This window comes from Leuciscus leuciscus (assembly GCF_965113295.1).
Source record: "Leuciscus leuciscus genome assembly, chromosome: 22".
NCBI lineage: Eukaryota > Metazoa > Chordata > Actinopteri > Cypriniformes > Leuciscidae > Leuciscus > Leuciscus leuciscus.
The window spans coordinates 36,531,987-36,555,935 of NC_138746.1; the positions used below are offsets into that span (position 1 = coordinate 36,531,987).

At 43.5% G+C, this 23,949-nt stretch overlaps 1 protein-coding gene across 2 annotated transcripts in view; it reads left to right on the forward strand.

Moving 5' to 3' along the window:
- efemp1 (EGF containing fibulin extracellular matrix protein 1) overlaps nt 1-23,949 on the forward strand; it is a 43,835-nt gene that overhangs the window by 16,780 nt on the left and 3,106 nt on the right. For both annotated transcript variants that reach the window (XM_082153777.1, XM_082153778.1), the window contains exons 7-10: nt 4,467-4,586; nt 11,466-11,585; nt 20,935-21,058; nt 21,142-21,334. In XM_082153777.1, the coding sequence (XP_082009903.1) occupies nt 4,467-4,586; nt 11,466-11,585; nt 20,935-21,058; nt 21,142-21,334 (557 nt within the window). The remainder of the gene's footprint in view (nt 1-4,466; nt 4,587-11,465; nt 11,586-20,934; nt 21,059-21,141; nt 21,335-23,949) is intronic.

Below are 23,949 nucleotides of genomic sequence, written 5' to 3' on the forward strand. Positions count from 1 at the left end.
TGGTGTTATCATTGTCCTTGTGTGATATGTCAACATCATGTCCATTCTGAAGTGAAGTCATGTGGTCATTCATACTGTGTCCAGGTGTGTGTGTGCCGTTCTGATTGAGTGGATTGGCACACACTGCAGAAGGATGATTGAGGGAGAAGTAGATATTGTCCTTTAACACTCTTGAACCAAGTTTGTTTGGGTGATGGCCATCTCGATGAAATAGTTGTCTCTGACTCCAGAAGAGATTGAAGTTGTCAATGAAGTTTACTCCTTTTATATTGCAGGTTTTTTGCAGCCATGTATTAATCCCAAGCAACCGTGAAAACCTGTTTGATTGATTGATTGATTGATAGACTTTATTAATCCCACACTGGGGAAATTTCTGTGTTACAGCAGCTCAAAACATAAAAAATAAAGTAAGAAATACAAAAATATAGGGAATGAAAAATAGAATAGAATAGAATAAGATTAGTTACAATAACAATAATAATAATGATTAGAAAACAACTGTATTCACACAATAACCAACCTAATGTAAACAGACAGTATATAAATACAAATATACAAATATACAGATAAGTATAATGTAAATGAACGGAGGTAACATATTGCACAATTGTAGGTGACACAAGTAATAAATAGATAAAGAAATACACATAATGCAGAATAATTGTCCAGTGCTACTCAAGTGCAGAAGCAGCTAGCAGTGCTGCATTAGGATGTTGCATTAAAGAGTCTGACTGCTGCTGGAATGAAGGACCTGCGGAAGCGCTCCTTCTTACACCGAGGGTGCAGCAGTCTGCTACTGAAGGAGCTGCTCAAGGAGCTCACAGTCTCATGCAGGGGGTGAGAAGTGTTGCCCATAATAGATGTCAGCCTAGCTAACATCCTCCTCTCCCCCACCTCCTCTATGGTGTCCAGAGGGCAGACCAGAACAGAGCTAGCCTTCTTCACCAGTTTATTAAGCTTTTTCCTGTCCCTTTCTGTACTCCCAGCTCCCCAACAGGCTACTGCATAAAAGATTGCAGATGCCACCACAGAGTCATAAAAAGTTTTTAACAGGGACCTGCACACACCGAAGGAACTCAGCCTCCTCAGCAGGTGGAGACGGCTTTGGCCCTTCTTGTACAGGACATCTGTGTTTGTGGACCAGTCTAGTTTCTTGTTAAGGTGAACACCCAGGTATTTGTATGTCTCCACCATCTCAATGTCAACACCCTGGATGTTCACCGGTGTAGCACCAGGTGGCCTCCGGCGAAAGTCAACTACCAACTCCTTTGTCTTGCTGGCGTTGATGTGAAGGTGGTTTGACTCACACCAGTTGACAAAGTCCCCGATGACCTCCCGGTACTCCTGGTCATTCTCCTCTGAAACCCTCCCAACAATGGCAGTATCGTCGGAGAACTTCTGCATGTGACAGCTGCTTGTGTTATGCCTGAAGTCCGCTGTATACAGGGTGTAGAGAAAAGGAGCGAGCACTGTCCCCTGTGGTGCTCCTGTGCTGCTCGTCACCACATCAGACACACAGTCCTGGAGCCTCACATACTGTGGTCTGTCAGTGAGGTAACTGATGGTCCATGCAGACAGGTGTTGGTCAACACCAGCCCCCAATAGCTTCCCCCAGAGCAGTGATGGTTGAATTGTATTGAAAGCACTGGAAAAATCTAAAAACATGACCCTCACAGTGCTCCCAGTGCTCTCCAGATGTGACAGTGCTCTGTGTGAAAGATAGATGATGGCATCCTCCACCCCTATGCCTGTTTGGTAAGCGAACTGTAGGGGATCCAGTTCAGTTGAAGATGTGCAGGATGACTTCGCTGAGCTGATCTGCACAATCTTTAAGCATTCTGGGGCAGATTCCATCCGGGCCCGGTGCCTTTCTTGCCTTGATCTTTTTTAGCTCCTTCCTCACCTGATTGACTGTCAGAGAGAGGCTGCTAGAGGGAGGTATAGAAGCTCCCTGGAGAGACGGATGGGTGGAGGGGTATGAAGCATCCATAAATGAAAAGTCAATGGACAGTTCTGAAGTAGGTGATACTGAATACAGGGGGGATGGATTGGTCCGCAGTGGCCAGATAGGGAAAGGTTGACTCACCGACAGGTCTGAAGTCTGGTTGGAGGTGGGAGGAGAGGGGGTAGAATCAAATCTATTGAAAAAAAGATTTAATTCATTTGCCCTGTCACAGTCACCAGAAACAAAGCCTCTGCCACTGACTTTGTTCTGACCAGAGATGGTTTTCAGACCCCTCCAAACCTCCCTTATGTTGTTTTGTTGGAGGCGTGACTCCAACTTCTTCCTGTAACTGTCTTTTCCTTTCCTAATCTCCCATCTTAGTTGTTTTTGGACCATCCTCAACTCTTCTTTTTCCCCAGATTTAAAAAGTATTTTCTTTTCATTCAGCAGGGCTTTGAGTTCTGAAGTCACCCAAGGTTTGTTGTTGGAGAAACACCGAACCTTCTTCTTAGGTATGGTGTTCTCCACACAGAAATTGATGTAGTCAGTAACACAATGAGTGAGAGTGTCAATGTCCTCCCCATGAGAATTACAGAGCATTTCCCAGTCTGTGGTCTCAAAGCAGTCTCTCAGTGCTTCACTGGCCTCCTCAGACCATTTCCTCACATACTTAGTGGTTGGAGGTTGTTTACTCACCAAAGGTATGTAAGCAGGCAGAAGATGGACCAGGTTATGATCTGAGCGGCCCAGTGGGGGGAGGGGTAAAGAGTTATATGCCTCTTTAATGTTGGCATACAGCAGATCCAAAGTTTTATTTTCCCTTGTGTGGCATTTAACATACTGGGTGAAGGTAGGAAGTGTTGAAGACAAGAGAGCATGATTAAAGTCTCCGGAGATGAGGAAGAAGGACTGTGGGTGTGACTGTTTGTCCCTCTTGCTGGGAGTGGTCCACTGATGAATGTCTGAACTTTCAGTTTTTTAAGTGTTTCAAAAAGTTCATTGAAATCCTTCTTAAGGAGTTCTGACTGCTCTTTATGAATGTCATTCTTCCCCACATGAATGATGAGTCGATTTGCAGTCTTATGTTTCATTAGAATGTTCTGAAGTTCCCTGTTTATATCAGAAGTTGTTGCTTGTGGAAGGCAGCACGTAGTTGTAACCCTGCTGCTAATGTTTCTGATTATGGAGTCCCCCACTATCAGAGTCCTGGGCTCGGCTGCGCTCTGAGTTGAGTGCCGCTGTCTGCTCGACCTTGAGCGCCAGTTAGCATCAGTGTTAGCTACTGGCTGATACAGTCTGTGTTCGATCACATTCATCACGTCTGGGGATTCCTCATTTACATTCATTAGTACTTCAAATCTGTTCTCAAGATGTATAGGTGTTGGTGGGAGACCAGTGTTTGCAATCTTTGTCAGAGCTGTATCTGGGGTAGAGGATGCTACTGCGGTAATATGTGAGGCTCGTGACAATCTGATGTCTCGAGTGCCTTTGGGTCTCGCTCCCTGTTTGTGCCATTGGTTTGTAAGTCGATCGGCTTGTTGCTCTACCTGTCGAGGAGCACTAGTTTCATGGGAATCACCGGCTATATGCTGAGGGCGTCCATGACGAAGCTCTGTTGTGTGTTCCGTCTGGTTTGGTGGTCCCGTAAATAACTTTGTTTCAAGAACTGCAATCCTTTGTAAAAGTCTGTGGCAGTTAGTGCAGCAAGTAGATTCCAGAAGAGGCATTTTCTCTCTTATCCTTGTAGGCAGTTGTGTTTTCCTTTCCCCGGAATGTAAGCTGGTCGGGTAGAAGAATTCTGCGTTTTTGTAGTAATCCAAACTTTGTCGTTTGAGCACTGTGCTGATTTGCTGAAGTTAAAATTAGGTGATAAAAGGAGCTCAAATTATAAAAGTATAGAAGATAAAATATAAAAGCGATAGAGCAAAGCGCGGAGCAGTAAGCAAGAGCGTCCGAACAGTAGCTGAGCAGGAAGTAATGTTATAACACACATAAAGTTAGCAGGTGAGTCTCTGAATAGCAGATTGTTATGGTGATACTGAGATGAGAAGTGACCAGAGGACTGAAGTCAGGCAGACGAGGATACACAGAAGTCTGAAGAAGACGAAGGACAGGACAGTTTGATGCACAGGTAGGTAATCCGAAGGTAAGTAGTTCAGTGTTGAACGACGAGACCAGATAACTGTGATGAGGAGCGGGACTGCTTATGTAGGGAGATCATGAGCCGGTGCATGGGTGATGAAGAGTGATTGTCTGTGGAGGTGTGGAGGGGGGTAATATAAAAGTGATCGACATAATCGATAATATCAGCTCACACATCATTAAAACAACAATTACAATATTATCCTAGACGATACATATCGCATAGTCCTGCTTGATGCTTTGACTTGTTTTGGAAATGTTTTTATTGTGGGAGAGGAAATTTATGAACTAACCGGCCAAATAATGTCTGAAATATATCTTACTATTAACTGACATAAAAAAAAAATGATTTCAATATTGGATTTGGCTTGTGTTTCAGATGTGAATGAGTGTGATCTGGCTCAGCCGTGCCAGCATCAGTGTTTCAACCTGCTGGGCTCGTACATCTGCCAGTGTGATCGGGGTTATGAACTCGCCCCGGATTCAGTCTCTTGTGTGGGTAAGTGTTTGTTCTGCATGTTCCTGTGCTTGATTTAAATATGCTGGATCTGACTACACTCCCTACTTTCTCGAAGGCATTAGTTTGAAGCAGTGAAACACACTCAGTGCTTATATAGAGATGAGAGCTGCCAAAAGACTCTAAAGAAATTATTTCAGTTCGAGGGAAAGATAAGTGTGTACACCATATTTTGTAAATCAGAAGTCCACAAGAGGGCGTTACAAATATTAGTTGACAAGAAAGTGCTGAATTAAACCAGACATTCAAACATTTTATATATTAATTTAAATATGCATCAATATTTAACAAAAAAACAAACAAAAAAATACACTATTGTAATAAAATATAATGAATTCTTTATTTTTTTTTTTTTTTTTTTATTTTTTTTTTTTTATTTGTATAGCGCTTTTCACAATACAGATTGTATCAAAGCAGCTTCACAGTATTAAATTAAAATAATACAACAAAGTTTGTTTCAAGAGGAATTTATTGATTGATAAAATTAAATTAAATATCCCCAAAATATCCCCAACTGAGCAAGCCAAAGGCAACAGTGGCAAGGAACCGAAAAACTTCATCAAGTGACCTAATGGTGTCCTAAAACTCCATCAGGTGACCTAATGGAGAAAAAAAACCTTGGGAGAACCCAGGCTCAGTCGGGGGCCAGTTCTCCTCTGGCATTTATGAGCTAGAGGCCGGATTGTAGTTTGAACTGTAGGATTATATGAATGCCTGGCTGAAGAGATGCGACTTTAATCTAGTTTTAAACTGGGAGAGCGAGTCTGAGCAACGAACAGTATCAGGAAGACTATTCCAGAGTTTTGGAGCCAAATGTGAAAATGCTCTCCCTCCTTTGGTGGTTCTGGATATCCTAGGTATGACCAAAAGCCTTGAATTTAGTGATCTTAAAGAGCGCGATGGATTATAGGGTGATAAAAGATCCGTTAAATAGACTGGAGCTAAGCCGTTTAGGGCTTTATAGGTCAGTAGCAATACCTTGTAATTAATACGGAACTTTATAGGTAACCAATGCAGTGATGATAAAATCGGTGTTATATGATCATATTTTCTTGATCTAGTAAGAACTCTAGCGGCGGCATTTTGGACTAACTGTAGTTTGTTTATTGAGGATGCAGGACAACCAGCTAATAAAGCATTACAGTAATCCAGTCTCGAGGTCATGAATGCATGAACTAACTTTTCTGCATCAGAAACTGATAGCATATTACGTAGCTTAGCAATTTTTCTAAGGTGGAAAAATGCTGTTTTTGTAACATATGAAATATGATTTTCAAAAGACAGGTTGCAATCGAGTATAACACCCAGGTCTTTTACTGTAGAGGATAAAGTAACAGGACATCCTATGATGTTAAAGTTGTATTGTGCGAGGTTTTGTGGGCGGTTTTTTGAACCGATAAGTATTACCTCTGTCTTGTCTGGATTTAATAAAAGAAAATTACGGGTCATCCAATCTTTTATATCTTTAACACACTCTGTCAATTTGGAAAATTTTGCGTTTTCATCCGGCCGTGATGAAATATATATTTGAGTGTCATCAGCATAACAATGGAAACTAATTCCATGTTTCCTTATAATATTTCCAAGTGGCATCATATATATTGAAAATAACAGAGGGCCTAATACAGATCCCTGCGGCACTCCATAGTTTACTGGAGTTATGATCGATTTTTCTCCATTTAAATAGACAAAATGGTAGCGGTCAGATAGGTATGATTTGAACCAGCTTAGTGCTTGTCCTTGAACACCAGTATAATTTTGTAGTCGATCTAAGAGTAATGTATGATCTATAGTATCGAACGCAGCACTAAGATCAAGTAAAACTAGTATTGAGATACAGCCTTGGTCAGAAGCTAAAAGTAAATCATTTGTGATTTTAACGAGCGCAGTTTCAGTGCTATGATGCGGTCTGAATCCAGACTGAAACTTTTCATAGATCTCATTTTGTTGCAAGAAAGAGCCCAGTTGAGCGGACACCACTTTTTCTAATATTTTAGACATAAATGGAAGATTTGAAATTTACATTTACATTTAGTCATTTAGCAGACGCCCTTATCCAAAGCGACTTACAAATTAGGACTAAGTTCAGCGAGTCATCATAAAGAGGCAAAAGCAACAACAACGCAGGAAGTGCTCAAAATACGAAGTTCTGGTATTATTCAGAGTAGCATAAGCCTGATAAGTGATGTTTCAAAGGGAAAGGATTTTTTTTTTTTTTTTTTTTTTTTTTTTTATAAGGTTAAGTGCTCACGGAAGAGATTGGTTTTCAGCTGTTTTTTGAATGTTGTCAGGGATTCTGCATTCCGGATGAGGGTGGGGAGAGCGTTCCACCAGCATGGAACTGTAAATGAGAATGTTCTGGAAAGTGATTTTGTGGCTTTCTGTGATGGAACCACGAGACGTCGCTCGTTGACCGATCGTAGGTGTCTGGTAGGGATGTAGACTCGTAGGAGTGAGTGAAAGTAGGAGGGAGCTGAGCCTGTGATAGTTCTGTAAGCAAGCGTCAGTGCCTTGAACTTGATGCGAGCAGCTAGAGGTAGCCAGTGCAGAGAGATGAACAGAGGAGTGACGTGGGCCCTCTTGGGCTCGTTGAAGACAAGACGAGCTGCAGCATTCTGGATCATCTGTAGGGGTTTGGTCGCACATGCTGGGAGTCCAGCCAGAAGGGCATTGCAGTAGTCAAGCCTAGAGATGACCAGGGCCTGGACGATAAGTTGTGTTGCATGCTCAGTTAGGAAAGGCCTGATCTTCCTGATGTTGTGCAGTGCAAACCTGCATGATCGAGCTGTCTTTGAAATGTGATCTGTGAAGGTCAGCTGGTCATCAAACGTTACTCCAAGATTTCTGACCGATCTTGATGGGGTGATTAATGATGACTCTAGCTGGATGGTGAAGTCGTGCTGTAGAGACGGATTGGCAGGGAGGACGAGAAGCTCAGTCTTTGCCAGGTTGAGCTGCAGGTGGTGTTCCTTCATCCATGTGGAGATGTCCGCCAGACAGCTTGAGACCCGTGCAGCTACTGTGGGATCATCTGGTTGAAAGGAGAGGAAGAGCTGTGTGTCATCAGCATAGCAGTGGTAGGAAAAACCGTGTGCCTGTATGATGTGTCCCAGTGATGTGGTGTAGATGGAGAAGAGGAGGGGACCAAGAACTGAACCCTGGGGAACCCCTGTGGTCAGCTGATGTGCTCTGGATACCTCGCCTCTCCATGCGACCTTGAAGGACCTACCTGTGAGATAGGACTCAAACCAGTGGAGTGAAGTTCCTGTGATGCCCAGTGATGAGAGGGTGGACAGAAGGATCTGATGATTCACCGTGTCGAAGGCAGCAGACAGATCCAGGAGAATGAGGACTGAAGATTTGGAAGCAGCTTTTGCGATCCGTAGGGCTTCTGTGACTGACAGTAATGCAGTCTCAGTTGAATGTCCTTTCTTGAAGCCAGATTGGTTGACATCCAGCTGGTTGTTTAGAGACAAGAAGGATGTTAGTTGGTTGAAGACAGCTCTTTCAAGTGTCTTCGCAATGAATGGTAGGAGAGAGATAGGTCTGTAATTCTCTACCAATGATGTGTTTAGCGTTGGTTTTTTGAGCAGTGGAGTAACCCGAGCCTGCTTGAATGCTGTAGGGAAGGTGCCAGTGTGGAGGGATGAGTTGATGATGTGTGTGAGTGATGGTAGAAGTGTGGGAGAGATGGCTTGTAGAAGGTGTGAGGGGATGGGGTCAAGCGTGCAGGTGGTAGGGTGACTGGAGAGGAGAAGTGTAGATACTTCTTCCTCGGTTAGCGAAGAAAAGGAGGACAGAGGGGTATTGGCTGTGGAAGGGGTCGGTCTGGGTTCCTGTGTGTGTGGAGCTGAGAACTGACTGCTGATAGCTGTTGTTTTGTTGGTGAAGAAGGTCGCAAAATCGTCAGCAGTTAAGGAGGAGGCGGGAGGTGGTGGAGGTGGACAGAGGAGAGAGTTGAATGTCTTGAAGAGTAATCGTGTGTTGGAGGAGCTGTTGATCTTGTTGTGGAAGTATGAAGATTTTGCAGCATGAACATCAACAGAAAAGGAGGAGAGGAGAGATTGATACATACTCAGGTCAGATGCGTCTTTTGATTTGTGCCATTTCCTCTCCGCTGCCCTGAGTTTGGTCCGGTGTTCCCGAAGAACCTCAGATAACCAGGGGTTAGAGGGAGTAGTGCGTGCTGGCCTGGAGGAGAGAGGGCAGATAATGTCTAGAGAAGAGATTAGAGTGGAGCATAAGGTGTCCGTTGCGGTATTCACATCCAGAGATGAGAATTGTGAGGGTGGGGGAAGAGAGGATGACACGGCAGAGGAGAGATGGGAGGGGGAAAGTGAGCGCAGGTTTCGTCTGAAAGTGACTGGTGGTGGGGGTGGGGGTGCAGGGGTAGAGAGTTGTAGACTGAAAGTAATGAGGAAATGATCTGAAACGTGGAGAGGTGTCACCAGGATGTTTTCTGTGGTGCAGTTGCGTGTTTAAACCAGGTCCAGTTGGTTGCCTGATTTGTGAGTAGCTGTGGTGATGAGTCGTTTGAGATCGAAAGAGGCTAGGAGAGAGGTGAAGTCTGTTGCATGTGGCTTTTCGAGATGAATGTTGAAGTCACCGAAGACTAGAAGTGGGGTGCCGTCCTCAGGGAAAGTGGACAGCAGCACATCCAGCTCATCTACAAAGTTACCCAGCTGACCTGGGGGGCGATAAATGACTACAATATGGATTTTAATGGGGGTTGTAAGTGTAATAGCATGATATTCAAATGAGTTGTTGTTGCATAGAGAAGAGAGCGTGGAGTATTTGCAATTGTTAGAAACGAGAAGCCCTGTACCCCCACCTCTCCCAGACTGGCGAGGGGAGTGGGAGAAGGAGAAATTGCTAGAGAGAGCAGCAGGGGTTGCTGAGTCTTCTGGACGAATCCAGGTCTCAGTCAGCCCCAAGATACTAAGAGTAGAATGAGATGCAAAGGCTGGAATGAAGTCAGCTTTATTGACTGCTGACTGACAATTCCATAGACCCACGGAAAGAGAGAGAGGAGTATGTGAGGATGTGGGGATGGGACGCAGATTGGCAGTATTGCGCTGCCTATTGCGCGTGATGAAAGGACGGTGCCGAGAGATAACAGGAATGTATTGAAAGCACATGTTGATTAAGGTGAACAATAAGGTAAGTAGAGGGAAGAGAAAGGGAAGAGGAGATACGTAAGTGCCTTTCTGGTGTCCTTGTTCGGTGGAGTCGCGCAGGTAGAGTCGCTGGTCTTTTCCCGAGTCGGTCTTCACACGAGGAGCCTGAACACGAGAGCTGAACGCTTCCGCTGACGCTTCCGCGACAGCGCGCAAATTACACAGATATACGGATAATGCTTTCACCGCTTGAGTGAGTACAGCTGTTTCGGTCGGGCAATTAAGTGTAAATAACGCGAAAATGTGGCAATTCCAACCTGCTAGGAGCAAAGGCTTAAGTGCAAATGTAACAATAATTTTAATTTTCACTCGCGGCTGTTGTTAATTGTGCCAACGCGTCTCTCTAAAATACAGGATTATGTGAAGTTAAAAATACAAAGTAACAATAGAATCGAAGATAGGCTTACCTTGACTAAAAACAACAATGAAATAACAGGGTGAACAGAGTATTCTGGCAAAAACACTTGCGCGTTCTAGCTGTGCCTCTAGAATGCTTGTCGCTGGTCCTGCTGGAATGATCTGAAATGTCTCTATTTAAAGCTATTCTTACAGATGCTGTTTCGGTCGGGCAATTAAGTGTAAATAACGCGAAAATGTGGCAATTCCAACCTGCTAGGAGCAGGGTCTATAGGAGAAATGGGTCTATAATTTGCTAGATTATTATGATCTAATTGTGGTTTCTTAATGAGAGGTTTTATAACTGCCAGTTTAAATGTTCTTGGAACATGACCTAAAGATAAAGACGAGTTAATAATATTGAGGAGAGGCTCTTCCACTACAGGTAACACTTCTTTCAGTAGTTTAGTTGGTATAGGATCTAATAAACATGTTGTTGTTTTAGATGAAGTGATAAGTTTATTTAACTCTTTTTGTTCTATAGTTGTAAAGCACTGTAATTGTTCTTTCGGGGTGATAATTGAAGCTGAATTATAAGGCGCGATTGAAGATTGAACGTTTACAATTGTGGTTCTGATGCTTTCTATTTTCTCAGTGAAGAAGTTCATGAAATCATTACTACTGAACTGTAACGGGATATTTTGTTCGGGTTTGAAAGAATTGAAAGACAATTCTTTATGGGCCAGTTGTTCATTGTCTGTGATCCATTGCGTTGTTATGTGAAGATCGCATTCATAACATGACATTCTGACTAGCACATAACATGCAAATTACATATTTGCTTTGTATATTTGTGATTCATTTCATTTGTTTGGGTTGAGTTAGTTAACCTGCTTTTAAAGTGGTTAAGTTTACCGATGTTCATTTACTCAACAAAACTTACATGCATTTGTATGTGCATTTTCATCTAAAATTCACCAAATGTTTGATTTCCACATTTTAATTGGACAGCAGCACAAAATGTCATTCTTTATCATCAGCTAGATTGTCCTCAGCCTTGTTTTAGACAAAGATCATGATGCCTTTAGTCAATTCAGCTGTAAAGCAGCTCTAAAAAGACAATAGTGTCATTATTCAGATCATATCAGTTTAGTGTTGATTCAGTTCAGTTCAATAACTGAGCAAAGTTCATCAATTATGAAATGAGTTCACTTCAGTTATAAGCAGAAGACAATAGTTTGGTTATTCAGCTCAAGTCTGTTTGAGTTTTGTTCTCATCTGATCAGTAAATGGCTTTCCTTATATGTGACTGTTGGTTGAGTTGTATGTTGTCCTGGTGTGTGTCCAGACATCGATGAGTGCGCGTTCTCCAGCTACATGTGCCAGTATGTGTGTATGAACAGCCCGGGTGGATATTCCTGCACCTGCCCAGACGGATATCAGCTGCAGAGAACAAGAATGTGTCAAGGTATCGGCTCCTCCTTCATAAAATATAACGCTCGTCTTTGCCTGGCCTTTTTTCTCTCCATCCACACCCAGATGTTTCACATCAGAGCAAGACGGCCAGGAATTCCCAAACACATCATGGAAACAATGCAGGGCTCAAATGTTGCTTCACCCCCTCTGTTATTTTTATTTCTTTAATCGATATGCTTGAAACAAAAAGGCTGTTTATTTGTTCTAAACAGAGGGAAAGATATTAGCTTCAGGTTGTGTGTGTATCTTGCTTCAGTCTTTGTCATGGTGCCCAACAAAAGGGGTGCTCATGTAAATGGAATTTCCATTGGAAATATTACACTCTTTGAAAAAGTTCTAAATAGAATTAAGCTTTAAATAACACTTTAAATGGCCAAAATGGTTCTATATAAGGAGATTTTTTTTAAATGATTGCATAATACTTTCAGGTTGTTTAAAAAAAATTGTAATTAAAACGTACTCGGTTACTAACGTAACCTCGGTTCTCTCTAGAAGAGGGAACGAGTACTTGCGTAAGATATCTTACGCTAGGGGAAAACCTCTTTTCCTCGAGATATTGAAGCCAAAAATTATCCTTAATTTTGCAATAATGTAAAACGCATTGCAGCAGCATGCAGACATGGGCGAGACAGCTCGCGCGCCCATTGGCTGCTCTGCGGCAACTGCACCAGCCTATCGATAGAGGCTCCTCATGACGTCAGAACCAATGAGGGCGCTTCGCGCCCATTACGTCATGTCCCGCCGAAATCAGGTGGGGCCAGGGCTATAAATACGGCCCAGAGAGGCTGGTTTGGTCAGTTTTTTCATCGCTGAAGCGAATCAGAACATGACGCATGCACGGCAAGATACGCAAGTACTCGTTCCCTCTTCTAGAGAGAACCGAGGTTACGTTAGTAACCGAGTACGTTCTCTTACGAGAGGTCTCTCGTACTTGCGTAAGATATCTTACGCTAGGGGAACACAATGTAAAACGCCGTGCGTGCTTGAGACATAACACTAAAGTCCCAAGGGCAGGTGCCCGGGGCTCATACAGTGCCTAATCACAAGGGACTCACAGAGAATCCGGGAAGAGGGGCTAGAATAGCATCATTCCTGTAATATGGAGCTCTGATAAGAGCATGTTATATCAAGTGTTCCACACAGCCAGGGCGAACTCGGCCTGGACTGGTAAATATGGGGGACTTACGCACTGCCCACAGGAGTATACAGACGATCCGTGATCAACGCTCTAGCAGTTTCAGCATCCCGAGCCGATAGCATCGGGCGGGGAATACTGAAAAATTAAACCGAGAGCAACCTAGCTTGCAAAGCGGGAACCTCGAGGTTATAAAACCTTATAAATGTAGACGGGGAGGCCCAGCCTGCCGCCATACAGATATCTTGCAAGGCAATCCCACTGGACCAAGCCCACGACGAGGCCATGCCTCTTGTGGAGTGCGCTTTGACACCTATCGGGCAATGCAGGCCCCTGGATGTGTAAGCTAGCGCTATAGCATCAACTATCCATCTGGATAGACTCTGTTTTGACGCAGCTAGTCCCTTAGAACGTCCGCTGAACAAAACAAAGAGCTGCTCTGTCTGTCTGAAAACAGATGAGCGAGACACATAGGCCCTTAACGCCCTGACCGGGCAAAGGAAGCCTGCGTCCCCTTCCTCTTCAGATACCGGCAGGGCCGACAGGGAGATCACCTGTGCCCTAAACGGTGTATTGAGGGATTTAGGAACATATCCGTGCTTTGGTTTGAGTATGACTCTCGAGTCATTCGGCCCAAACTCCATACACGTCGCGCTCACTGAGAGCGCTTGCAAATCCCCTATGCGCTTCACTGAAGCGAGAGCCAGAAGAAACACTGTTTTGAAAGACAAGAGTTTCAGGTCTATTGACTGTATTGGCTCGAATGGGGCACCTTTCATGGCTTCCAGAACCGTGGAAAGGTCCCAAACGGGAACTGAGGGTGGTCTGAGAGGGTTCAGCCTCTTAGCTCCTCTAAGGAAGCGAATGACCAGATCGTTCCTTCCTAATGACTGGCCAAGCGGTGGTTCAGCGAACGCTGCTATGGCCGCCACATAAACTTTGAGCGTGAATGGGGTTCTGCCCTTATCCAGAAGCTCTTGTAAAAAGGAGAGAACCTCTGGCACCCCACAGCGTGAGGGTGAAGTGCCACTCGCTGTACACCAGCTAGTGAACACAGACCATTTGAGGAATAGAGCCGCCTCGTAGATGGAGCTCTAGCCTGCGTGATCGTGTTTAACACTCCCGCTGGGAGGTTAACGGGTACCCGTTGATGGCCCACGCATGTAGGGACCAAAGCTCCGGACGAGGATGCCAGATCGAGCCGTTCGCCTGCGAGAGGAGATCCCTCCTCACCGGTATCGGCCACGGGGCGGTACTCGTCAGCTGCATCAGGACTGGAAACCAGACTTGGTTTGTCCAAAATGGGGCGACGAGTAGCACTGGGCATCCGCTCTCCCTGATTCGCTCTAACACCTGGGGTGGGAGCGTGACAGGGGGAAACGCATAGAGCGGGCAGTGGGGCCAGACGTGAGCCAGCGCATCCCTGCTCTTGGAGAAGAATTCCTGACAATGAGCGTTCTTTTGAGACGCAAATAGGTCTATTTCCGCTCTGCCAAATGTCCGCCATAGCATTTTGACTGTCTGTGGATGTAAAGACCATTCTCCTGTCGGCAGATTGTTTCTGGACAGTCTGTCTGGTCCCACATTCAGATGGCCGGGCACATGCGCTGCCCTGAGCGAGCGCAGACTGTGCTGAGCCCAGACCAGGAGGCGTTCCGTCAGCCTGTGAAGGATTCTGTATCTGATACCTCCTTGGTGATTTATATAAGCCACCACTGACATGTTGTCCGAACGGACCAAGACGTGGTGTCTTTTTTATCTGGGGACAAAAGCGCCTCAGCGCGTTGTCGACTGCCATCATTTCCAGGCAGTTTATATGCAGAAGCTTTTCCCGTTCCGACCACTGGCCGAATAACGGTCTGCCCTCGAGCAGCGCTCCCCATCCCGAGGTTGAGGCGTCCGTAGACACCACCTTCACACTCGAGGAAGTCCCCAGGCTTACACCTGACTGGTACCAGTCGGTCACTGTCCAAGGTTTCAGAGCTGCGACGCATTTCTGATCGACCTTGAGGCGCGCGAGACCGGAGGTCCAAGCTCTGCGCGGCGCGCGCTTTCAACCAATACTGGAGCGGGCGCATGCGAAGCAGACCCAAGCTGAAGCACTGAGGATGCTGAAGCCATGAGACCCAGCATCCTTTGAAACTTTTTGAGCGGGGCTAAAGCGCCGTGGCGAAAAATCTCTGTCATGCGCTGAATACTTCGTCTGCGCTGCGGCGACAGCTGTGCTGTCATAGACAGCGAGTCCAGATCTGTGCCCAGAAAAGATATTTTCTGACTGGGAGACAGTGAACTCTTTGCCCAATTGACTGTGAGACCTAAATTCTCGAGGTGATCGAGTAATATGGTCCTGTGTTCTATGAGCTCCGACTGTGATCGAGCTAGAACCAGCCAATCGTCCAAATAATTCAGCACTCGTATGCCTCGGAGCCTGAGGGGTGCGAGCGCTGCATCCATGCACATCGTGAATACGCGAGGTGCCAGGGATAGGCCGAATGGCAGGACTGTGTACTGATATGCCTGGCCCTCGAAGGCGAATCTCAAAAATCGCCTGTGACGTGACGCTATTTGTATTTGAAAATAAGCGTCTTTCAGATCTATCGACATGAACCAGTCCCCTTGGCAAATTTGCGAGAGGATTTTCTTGGTCGTGAGCCTTCTGAACCGTCGTTTCAGAAGTGCTTTGTTTAGTCGTCTTAGATCTAAAATGGGTCTGAGACCCCCGTCTTTTTTTTTTTTTTTTTTGGGTACCAGAAAATATCTGCTGTACATGCCCCCTTTGCTCTGAGCTTGTGATAGGGGTTCTATAGCCCCTTTGCTCAGTAACTTCGCTATTTCGGCCCGAAGTAGGTGTGCTACTTCCTTTTTCACCGTAGTATCGATTCGCGCCGCTTTGCGTTGCGGGCGTCGACCGAACTGTAGCGAATAGCCTCTTTCTATAATGTCTAGCACCCACTTCGAAACCCCGGGTAGCCTTGCCCATGCGTTTGCACGAATGGCTAGGGGTTGAATGCGAAGCGCGCTCTGGTCGCTCAGCGACAGAGGGGCTTCAGTGTGCTGCAACATAAGCTTATGACATTTGAGGCAGGGGGCGCGCTGATAACAGCGGGCAGATTGCCCGCGCTCGACTCCTCTGCGGTGGTCAACCGAGAGGGGGAGGGCTGGGCGAGTCCCGTAAGACCTGTCATGTCTATGTGTGAATGTGGGCGTGGGATAGCGGGCACATTTACAACACTGAGAGTATTGTCTGCCTGAGCAGAGCAAAAATGCATGTTGGTTTCGTTTTACAGAAACCTTGAGACATGCAGAACGTAGTGTTTGTGGGCACTGGGCAGTGGGCACATTTACCACATTTAATGCGCAATCGATCTGGGTCGATTTCATGTGCGCGAGCCCTGTGCGACGGGCTGTGTTTCTGTGTAGGAATGAGCACTGGGCAGTGGACATTTTGTCTACACTCATAACACCATCGGCCGTGGCCGGAACACCAGAAAATACACTCTATGGGATTTATCTGGGTAGCCGTAAAGCGGCGTTTGTGTGCAGGCAAGTGGGCTGTGTCGCCGACTTGTTTACTGCAGAATACACTGGAACAGTCGCATTTACTGGAACTGAACGAGCGAGAAGTTGCCATAGAAACAGAGAGCGTCAACGTGCTGGCGCTTGTTTGCAGGTGTGCGTGTATTACAATAGACTCGTCCACTGCAATATTGACATTTCCAGAGAAATGTGTGAGAATGGAGGTAGTGACGCACGGAAACCATAGAAACGGTGCTTGGGTGCAGGCGATCGGGTTGTACAACGCGCTCGTTGGCTGCAAAAATACACATCTGCAGTCGCCTTTTCAGGGAACTGACAAGAGCGAGCATTGACGGCAAATTTTTTTTTTTTTTTTTTTTTTTTTTTGCCGTTAGACCCAGGCTCGAACACGGATCTCCCGCGTGAAAACCTGAGAATCTGCCACTGGGCCACAGGGGAAGACACAAAGGCTTTTATATAGCGCGAGTATTATCAGAGAAACCTGTGTTTCTGTGTAGGAATGAGCACTGGGGAGGCAGTGGGCGTTTTGTCTACACTCATAACACCATTGGCCGTGGCCGGAACACCAGAAAATACACTATGGGATTTATCTGGGTAGCCGTAAAGCGGCGTTTGTGTGCAGGCAAGCGGGCTGTGTCGCCGACTTGTTTACTGCAGAATACACTGGAACAGTCGCATTTTCTGGAACTGAACGAGCCAGAAGTTGCCATAGAAACAGAGAGCGTCAACATGCTGGCGTTCGTTTGCAGGCGTGCGTGCATTACAACAGGCTCGCTCACTGCAGTATGACATTTCCAGTCGCCTGAACTTCAGAGGGGAATGAGAAATAGAATTCGGCCCGGCCGCAGCGGGACATTAACACTCTTTTCTCCTTTCGCCAGTGACGCACGGGAACCATAGAAACGGTGTTTGGGTGCAGGCGAGCGGGTTGTACAACGCGCTCGTTGGCTGCAAAATGCACATCTGCAGTCGCCTTTCAGGGAACTGACAGAGCGAAGCATTGGAGGCATAATTAATCTGCCGTTAGACCGAGATTCGAACCCCGGTCTCTCGTGTGAAAAACCAAAAATTCCGCCACTGAGCCACAGCGGGGAACACAAAGGCTTTCAGATGCACGAGCATATAAGAGCGTCAACATGTTTTCTTCGGCGTTTGCTTGCCGGCGCTGCAATATTTATATTTCCAGTCGCCTGATCAGGGAACTGAGAAATGTGTGAGAATATTGAGGTCAGTCCAGCTCGGACTAAAACACTATTTTCTCCTTTCGCTGGTGATTGACGCGTGAATGGGGCGCAGAGGCAGGGTAGCTTTCTTGTACGTAAAGAAAATCTAACCCCGACCGTCCGCTTCCCGCCTCCCCTGTGAACGGCGCATTTTGCGCGGCTCGAACAGAGGGAGAGAGAAAGCTAGCCCCGTGACCGTCCGCTCCTGACATCCCCTGTGAACGGCGCGGTTTGCGCGGCTCGAACAGAGGGAGAGCAGGTATCATCCTCCAAGCAGGCAAGGCAAGCGGGCGCACCAGCGAGCTTTGCGGGTTGGGGGGGGAAAGGGGCGTCTTGAAAAAGACGCCCGGCTCTTTTAGTGCAATGAGAGTGTGTGTCGCGGCGGCGAACACACACACATACACAAAACACAGTGGCAGAGAAAAGGATATGTACGCCGGAAAGCGTCAGCAGGAACGGCGACTGAAGGCGGCGAGTTGTCGACCGGCAGCTTCAGATGCAGATTAATCCCGCTGGGTGCTTGACTCAGACGGCGCGGCTTCCTCTCAGGATCCAGCGATGCGTGAGCCCGCTGAAGAGATGAAAGACTGACCAAACCAGCCTCTCTGGGCCGTATTTATAGCCCTGGCCCCACCTGATTTCGGCGGGACATGACGTAATGGGCGCGAAGCGCCCTCATTGGTTCTGACGTCATGAGGAGCCTCTATCGATAGGCTGGTGCAGTTGCCGCAGAGCAGCCAATGGGCGCGCGAGCTGTCTCGCCCATGTCTGCATGCTGCTGCAATGCGTTTTACATTATTGCAAAATTAAGGATAATTTTTGGCTTCAATATCTCGAGGAAAAGAGGTTTTCCCCTAGCGTAAGATATCTTACGCAAGTACGAGAGACCTCTCGTAAGAGAACCAAAATGTATTCATTATAACTAAATCCACAAACGATCTCATGATGGGAAACCTCAAAAGGTTCTATATATGAAGCTCCCTTTAAGGTTCTAGAACCTTTGTTTTCTAAGAGTGAACTACTGTAATTTGACGTATTTCTCATAAGAAACAAGACAGCAGTTCAATCAAAGCAACATCTGTTCTACATTAAGATAGTAAATTAATCAGGAAAAGCTCATTTAAAGAGATGAGTTTTAAGAAGGGATTTAAAAGTGAAAAGCTGAATCATGTACTAAACGTGATATTTATAAGTAAGCGAGTGTAATTGATGAAGAACAGGAGAGATGTGCTCAATGGAAGTTCTAGTAATTATGCCGGTGGCTGAGTTCTGGACCATCTGAAGTTTATGGAGAAGTTTGAGAGGTAGCCAAATAGGAGAGAGTTACAGTAATCAATGTTTGAAGTAACTAGATCATGTACACTACTGGTCAAAAGTTTTAGATCGGTAAGATTTTTAATGTTTTTAAAAGAAGTCTCTTCTGCTCACCAAGGCTGCATTTATTTGATTAAAAATACAAACAAAAAACGTCATATTGTGAAATATTATTCCAGTGTAAATCATCTGTTTTCTATGTGAATATATAGTAAAGTGTAATTTTTTCCTGTGATCAAAGCTGAATTTTCAGCATCATTACTCCAGTCTTCAGTGTCACATGATCCTTCAGAAATCATTCTAATATGATGATTTGATGCTCAAGAAACATTTATGATTATGTTTATTTACATTTACATTTATTCATTTAGCTGACGCTTTTATACAAAGCGACTTACAATTGCTATATATGTCAGAGGTCGCACGCCTCTGGAGCAACTAGGGGTTAAGTGTCTTGCTCAGGGACACATTGGTGTCTCACAGTGGATTCGAACCCGGGTCACTCACACCAAAGGCATGTGTCTTATCCATTGCGCCACCACCACCCCATGTTTATGTTGAAAACAGTTTTTTACATTTTTATTTCATGATGCTATGATGAATAGAAAGTTCAAAAGAACAGCATTTATCTGAAATCTAAAGCTTTTGTAACATTAAACACGACCGTTCAAAAGTTTGGGGTCAGTAAGAATTTTAATTAAATTTTTTGGGGAAATAAATCAAATAAATCAATACTTTTATTCATCAAGGATGAGTTAAACTGATCAAAAGTTACAGTAAAGACATTTATAATGTTAGAATATAGAAAAAAATATTCTATTTTAAATAAATGCTGTTCTTTTGGACTTTCTATTCATCAAAGAATTTTTGAAAAAAATTTTTACAACTGTTTTCAACACTGAAAATATTAATGAATGTTTTTTGAGCATCAAATCATCATATTAGAGTGATTTCTGAAGGATCATGTGACACTGAAGACTGGAGTAATGATGCTGAAAATTCAGCTTTGATCACAGGAATAAATTACACTTTAAAATATATTAAAATAGAAAACAGTCATTTTAAATTATCATAATATTTCACAATATTACTGTTTTTTTATTTTTTTTTATTTTTTTATCAAATAAATGCAGCCTTGGTGAGCAGAAGATACTTCTTTTAAAAACATTAAAAATCTTACCGATCTAAAACTTTTGACCAGTAGTGCACAAGAATAAGTGTAAGGAATGGACAAAGACAAATGATGCTCGATGTGGAAATATGCTGAACGAGTGACACTATTAACGTGTGTTTCAAACGACAAGCTACTATCAATGATGACACCCAAACTCTTAACCTTAGAAGATGGGGAAATTATGGAATTATCAATATTAAGTGAAAAGCTGTCCAAATTAGATTTAGTGCCAACAAGAAGAACCTCAGTTTTATCAGTATTTAGCTTGAAAGAAATTGCACAAGCACCCTGATCTCATCTAAACAGTCCAAAAGGGAAGAAGAGTAGAAATAGGCTTGAAGGACAAATATAGTGTCAGCCACATGGCAGTGTAAATTAATACCAAATTTCCTAAAAATATGACCATGAGGTAATAGATGATAAATAAAAGAGGGCCCAAGACAGAGCCTTGAGGAACACCAGTGGAAACAGATGAGGAGGATGATCGGAAGTTTTTAAGTTGGACAAATTGGAGCGGAGAAATAGGATCTAAACCAAGTGAGAGGGACCCCAGCAATACCAATAGAGATTCATTTATCAGAAAAAAACATGATAAGAATTGGTATTAAAGGCAGCACTTAGACACATAGACCAGTATAGTGTATAGTCCAGAATCAGCCGCCTTCAACAGATCAGTGGTAACTTTACCATGGCAGTCTCTGTATTATGCAATAGACAAAAACCAGACTCAAATTGTTGTAAAAAAAAAAAAAGATTGTTATATAAAAGGTGAGCATGGACCTGAGATGCAACAATTTTTCGCCAGATTTCTTAAGCATTCGAGTTATTACGGCAGTCTTAAGAAATGAAGGAACAACATGGAGTGAGTTGTTTAGAAGTTGTAAGATCTGCATTCTCATATATTATATATACAGTATATGACATATTGCTAATCACAATCTTTTCTCCGGTATGGAAGACATCAACGAGTGTGAAACGGGCCATGAGTGTAGGGAAGATGAGATGTGCTGGAACTATTACGGAGGTCATCGCTGTTACCCTAAAAACCCGTGTCAGGAGCCGTACGTGCAGACCGCCGAAAAGTAAGTCAGGACACTTTAAAGCTTTGATTTAACTCATATAAGCATGGGAAATAAAAGAGTAATCTTCTTGCTTTGATTCCTAGCCGGTGTTCGTGTCAGTCCGCGGGCGCGTGTCGAGGCCTGCCACAGTCTATAGTTCACAAATACATGAGCATTCATTCAGAGCGCAGCGTACCGGCAGATATCTTTCAGATTCAAGCCACCAACATCTTCCCCAGCGCTCACTACACCTTCAGAATCAAAGCTGGCAATGATGGAGGAGAGTTCTTCCTTCGGGTGAGTAACCTAACCTAACCTACCCTACCCTACCCTAACCTTAACCCTAACCCTGACCCTGACCCTGACCCTGACCCTAACCCTAACCCTAACCCTAACCCTAACCATCACTTAAAACTGTCCGAAGCCCTTACATAATCAGCCATGGTGTCAGTACAGCACCTATAGCATTTCATTTGATATTTCTTTCTGTCAAAACATATTCTTGGCTGTTTTAAACATTTTTAACCCTTTTGCGACTGTATGGACATTTTTGTCTTTTTCAGTTTTGTATTTTTGATCATTTTACCAATGCCAGCTTCATAAAATTTTGCACATGTGTGTATTTTTATTCAAATTTTACTATTTTAAAACTGCAATTTTTAATCCCAGGGCCATTTAACTATAAAATGACGCAGTCTTTGTCAAGAGACTTTCGTTCTGTTGGCAAGGCTTCAGAATTAAAATAAAATGTTTTACTATTTTTTACCAGATGGTGCCAATTTCTCAGGTTTGGCCTTTAAAGCAAATACTCGCTTTATTCCTGTTTTCTGCTTCGGCGTATTATAGAGCCCAGTGGATCAATTATGCAGCGATAATTGTGTGTGTGTGTGTGTTGGTGTGCATGTCAGAGTGTGGTTTGAATATGTGTAATGAAAAATGATGTGTGTGTGTGTGTGTGTGTGCATTTGAACAGAAAATCTGCTACTGTGCCTAAACAAAATTTACTTCGTTTAGATTTATGGCTTTGATTTTCTAGCAGTTTTAACATAGTTTAATCATTTTCATAAACTTAAACCTCTGTAACTTTAGTTTTGTTTCACTTTTTCATTTATTTTTACTTCAGTAAGTATAAAAACTTTAAAATGAGACCAAACTTAAGTCTGCGCTCCTAAGCTTAACATTTTTATGACTGTTTTTGTGACACTGACATTTTTGTCCACTATGGACCTATCTGTAACTATTTTTAAATGACGCACAAGGGTTAAAGTGGCTTAATTTGATCAATGTCAACTTGTTTTTTAGTGGTTTTGAAGCACAAAGAAAACATAAGCATATGTGTCAAGTCACCTTTATTTCTATAGTGCTTTATACAATAGCGATTGTTTCAAAGATTCAGTGAAGAGTTCAGTTCGGCTGTACAGCAGTGTTGTTGTTGGTCTGAAGTCAGTCGAACTGTTGTGGTTCGACCACTGAGTGGTGCTGTAAGACAACAAGCCCTTCGTCACACCCGGCGTTCAGTCTTTCCTTCTTATCACATTTGAACAGATAGGAAAGGTAATTCTGCCAAGTTTATTTGTGCAGTGTATTTCCCACTCGTAATTCAGTTTAGTTTTCCCTGGTGGCACAACATCAAATCTAAATGTCTTGATCGTGTTGAACTCGAGTTCAGTTGAAGTATCATGAGAAAACAGGAAGACATTAGACGAGAGATGGGCTCTGTCTCGAGAGTGGGATATTTCACACTGTGGGGAAATCTAGTTCAACTTTGGTTAGTTCAGAAATGTATGTAATTCCTGAAAAATCGAATAAATATATAGATTTGTTGAAATCGCTTACATCACCACATGTTATGGGTTTATTTTAGCATTTGGTGAGCAATGTGAGTTTAAAAACACTGTCACCTTTTGAAAGCGCTCCTGTAATTCAGGTGTGAGTGTGTGATGCTGAAACATCTCTGATTGCTCAGACTCTCCGGTGTCTGGCTGCGTCTCAGTGGAATAACCGGAGTAATACTTCAGAAAGCTGCAGTCTACATCTCCTTTTATTTGTTTGTTTTTGTGTCTAGTAAATATATATTTTAACATATTTATGAGAAGCAAGCTGACATGAGATAATGTCTCAGAGAAATGTATCAAGACAAATATCTGCACAAGGTTTAGAAAAATAAAGATTATGAGTCTCTTCATTTACAGAAAAAAAATCATGGTGTTTTAAATGAGCTTTAAAGTTGATTTTCATAACCTAAATCTCTATAATATAAGTAAATGTTTATACATTTCTCTGAAAGCAGTGGTTATAATCTCAGAAGTGTATATATATAAATATATACAAAAATAAATGTACTAAGAAACTTAATAATACGGTCCCATTAGTTAATGCTTGTTAATGCATTCACTAATAAAGAGTAATACATTTGTTTCAGTATCTTTTCATGTGCTTTTGACTCATTTGTTCACTTCATGCTGCTCTATATCCCACAATGCATCATGATTGTGACGTTACAGGAGATCACGCCTCGTTTCCCCCTCCTCAACTCTGGCGACCGTTGCAGAAATAAAAGGACTAATTAATTAGAGAATTTCTGGAAAAATAAAGCATTTCATTGGGCACTATTATTGGTAAATAAATAAATTAAATTGCTAAAGTTTTATGAATGTAATTGATTAGACATCCTTTGTGATTATTAAAATGTAATTAAATCATTGAAACGGAATCCAGAAATTAAAATGGAAAACAGAGAATAAATAAACTAAAAGCATTCTCAGGCCCGGCTCTATTACTGTGATCTATAGTATCAGAAGTACATATATACATAGTTTTTCATTTATTTTTGTCTGTACTGTATTCATATCTTCAACAACAAAAGTTTCTGGCAAATATTTCACTTGGCAAATTAATGTCAGAATAAAATC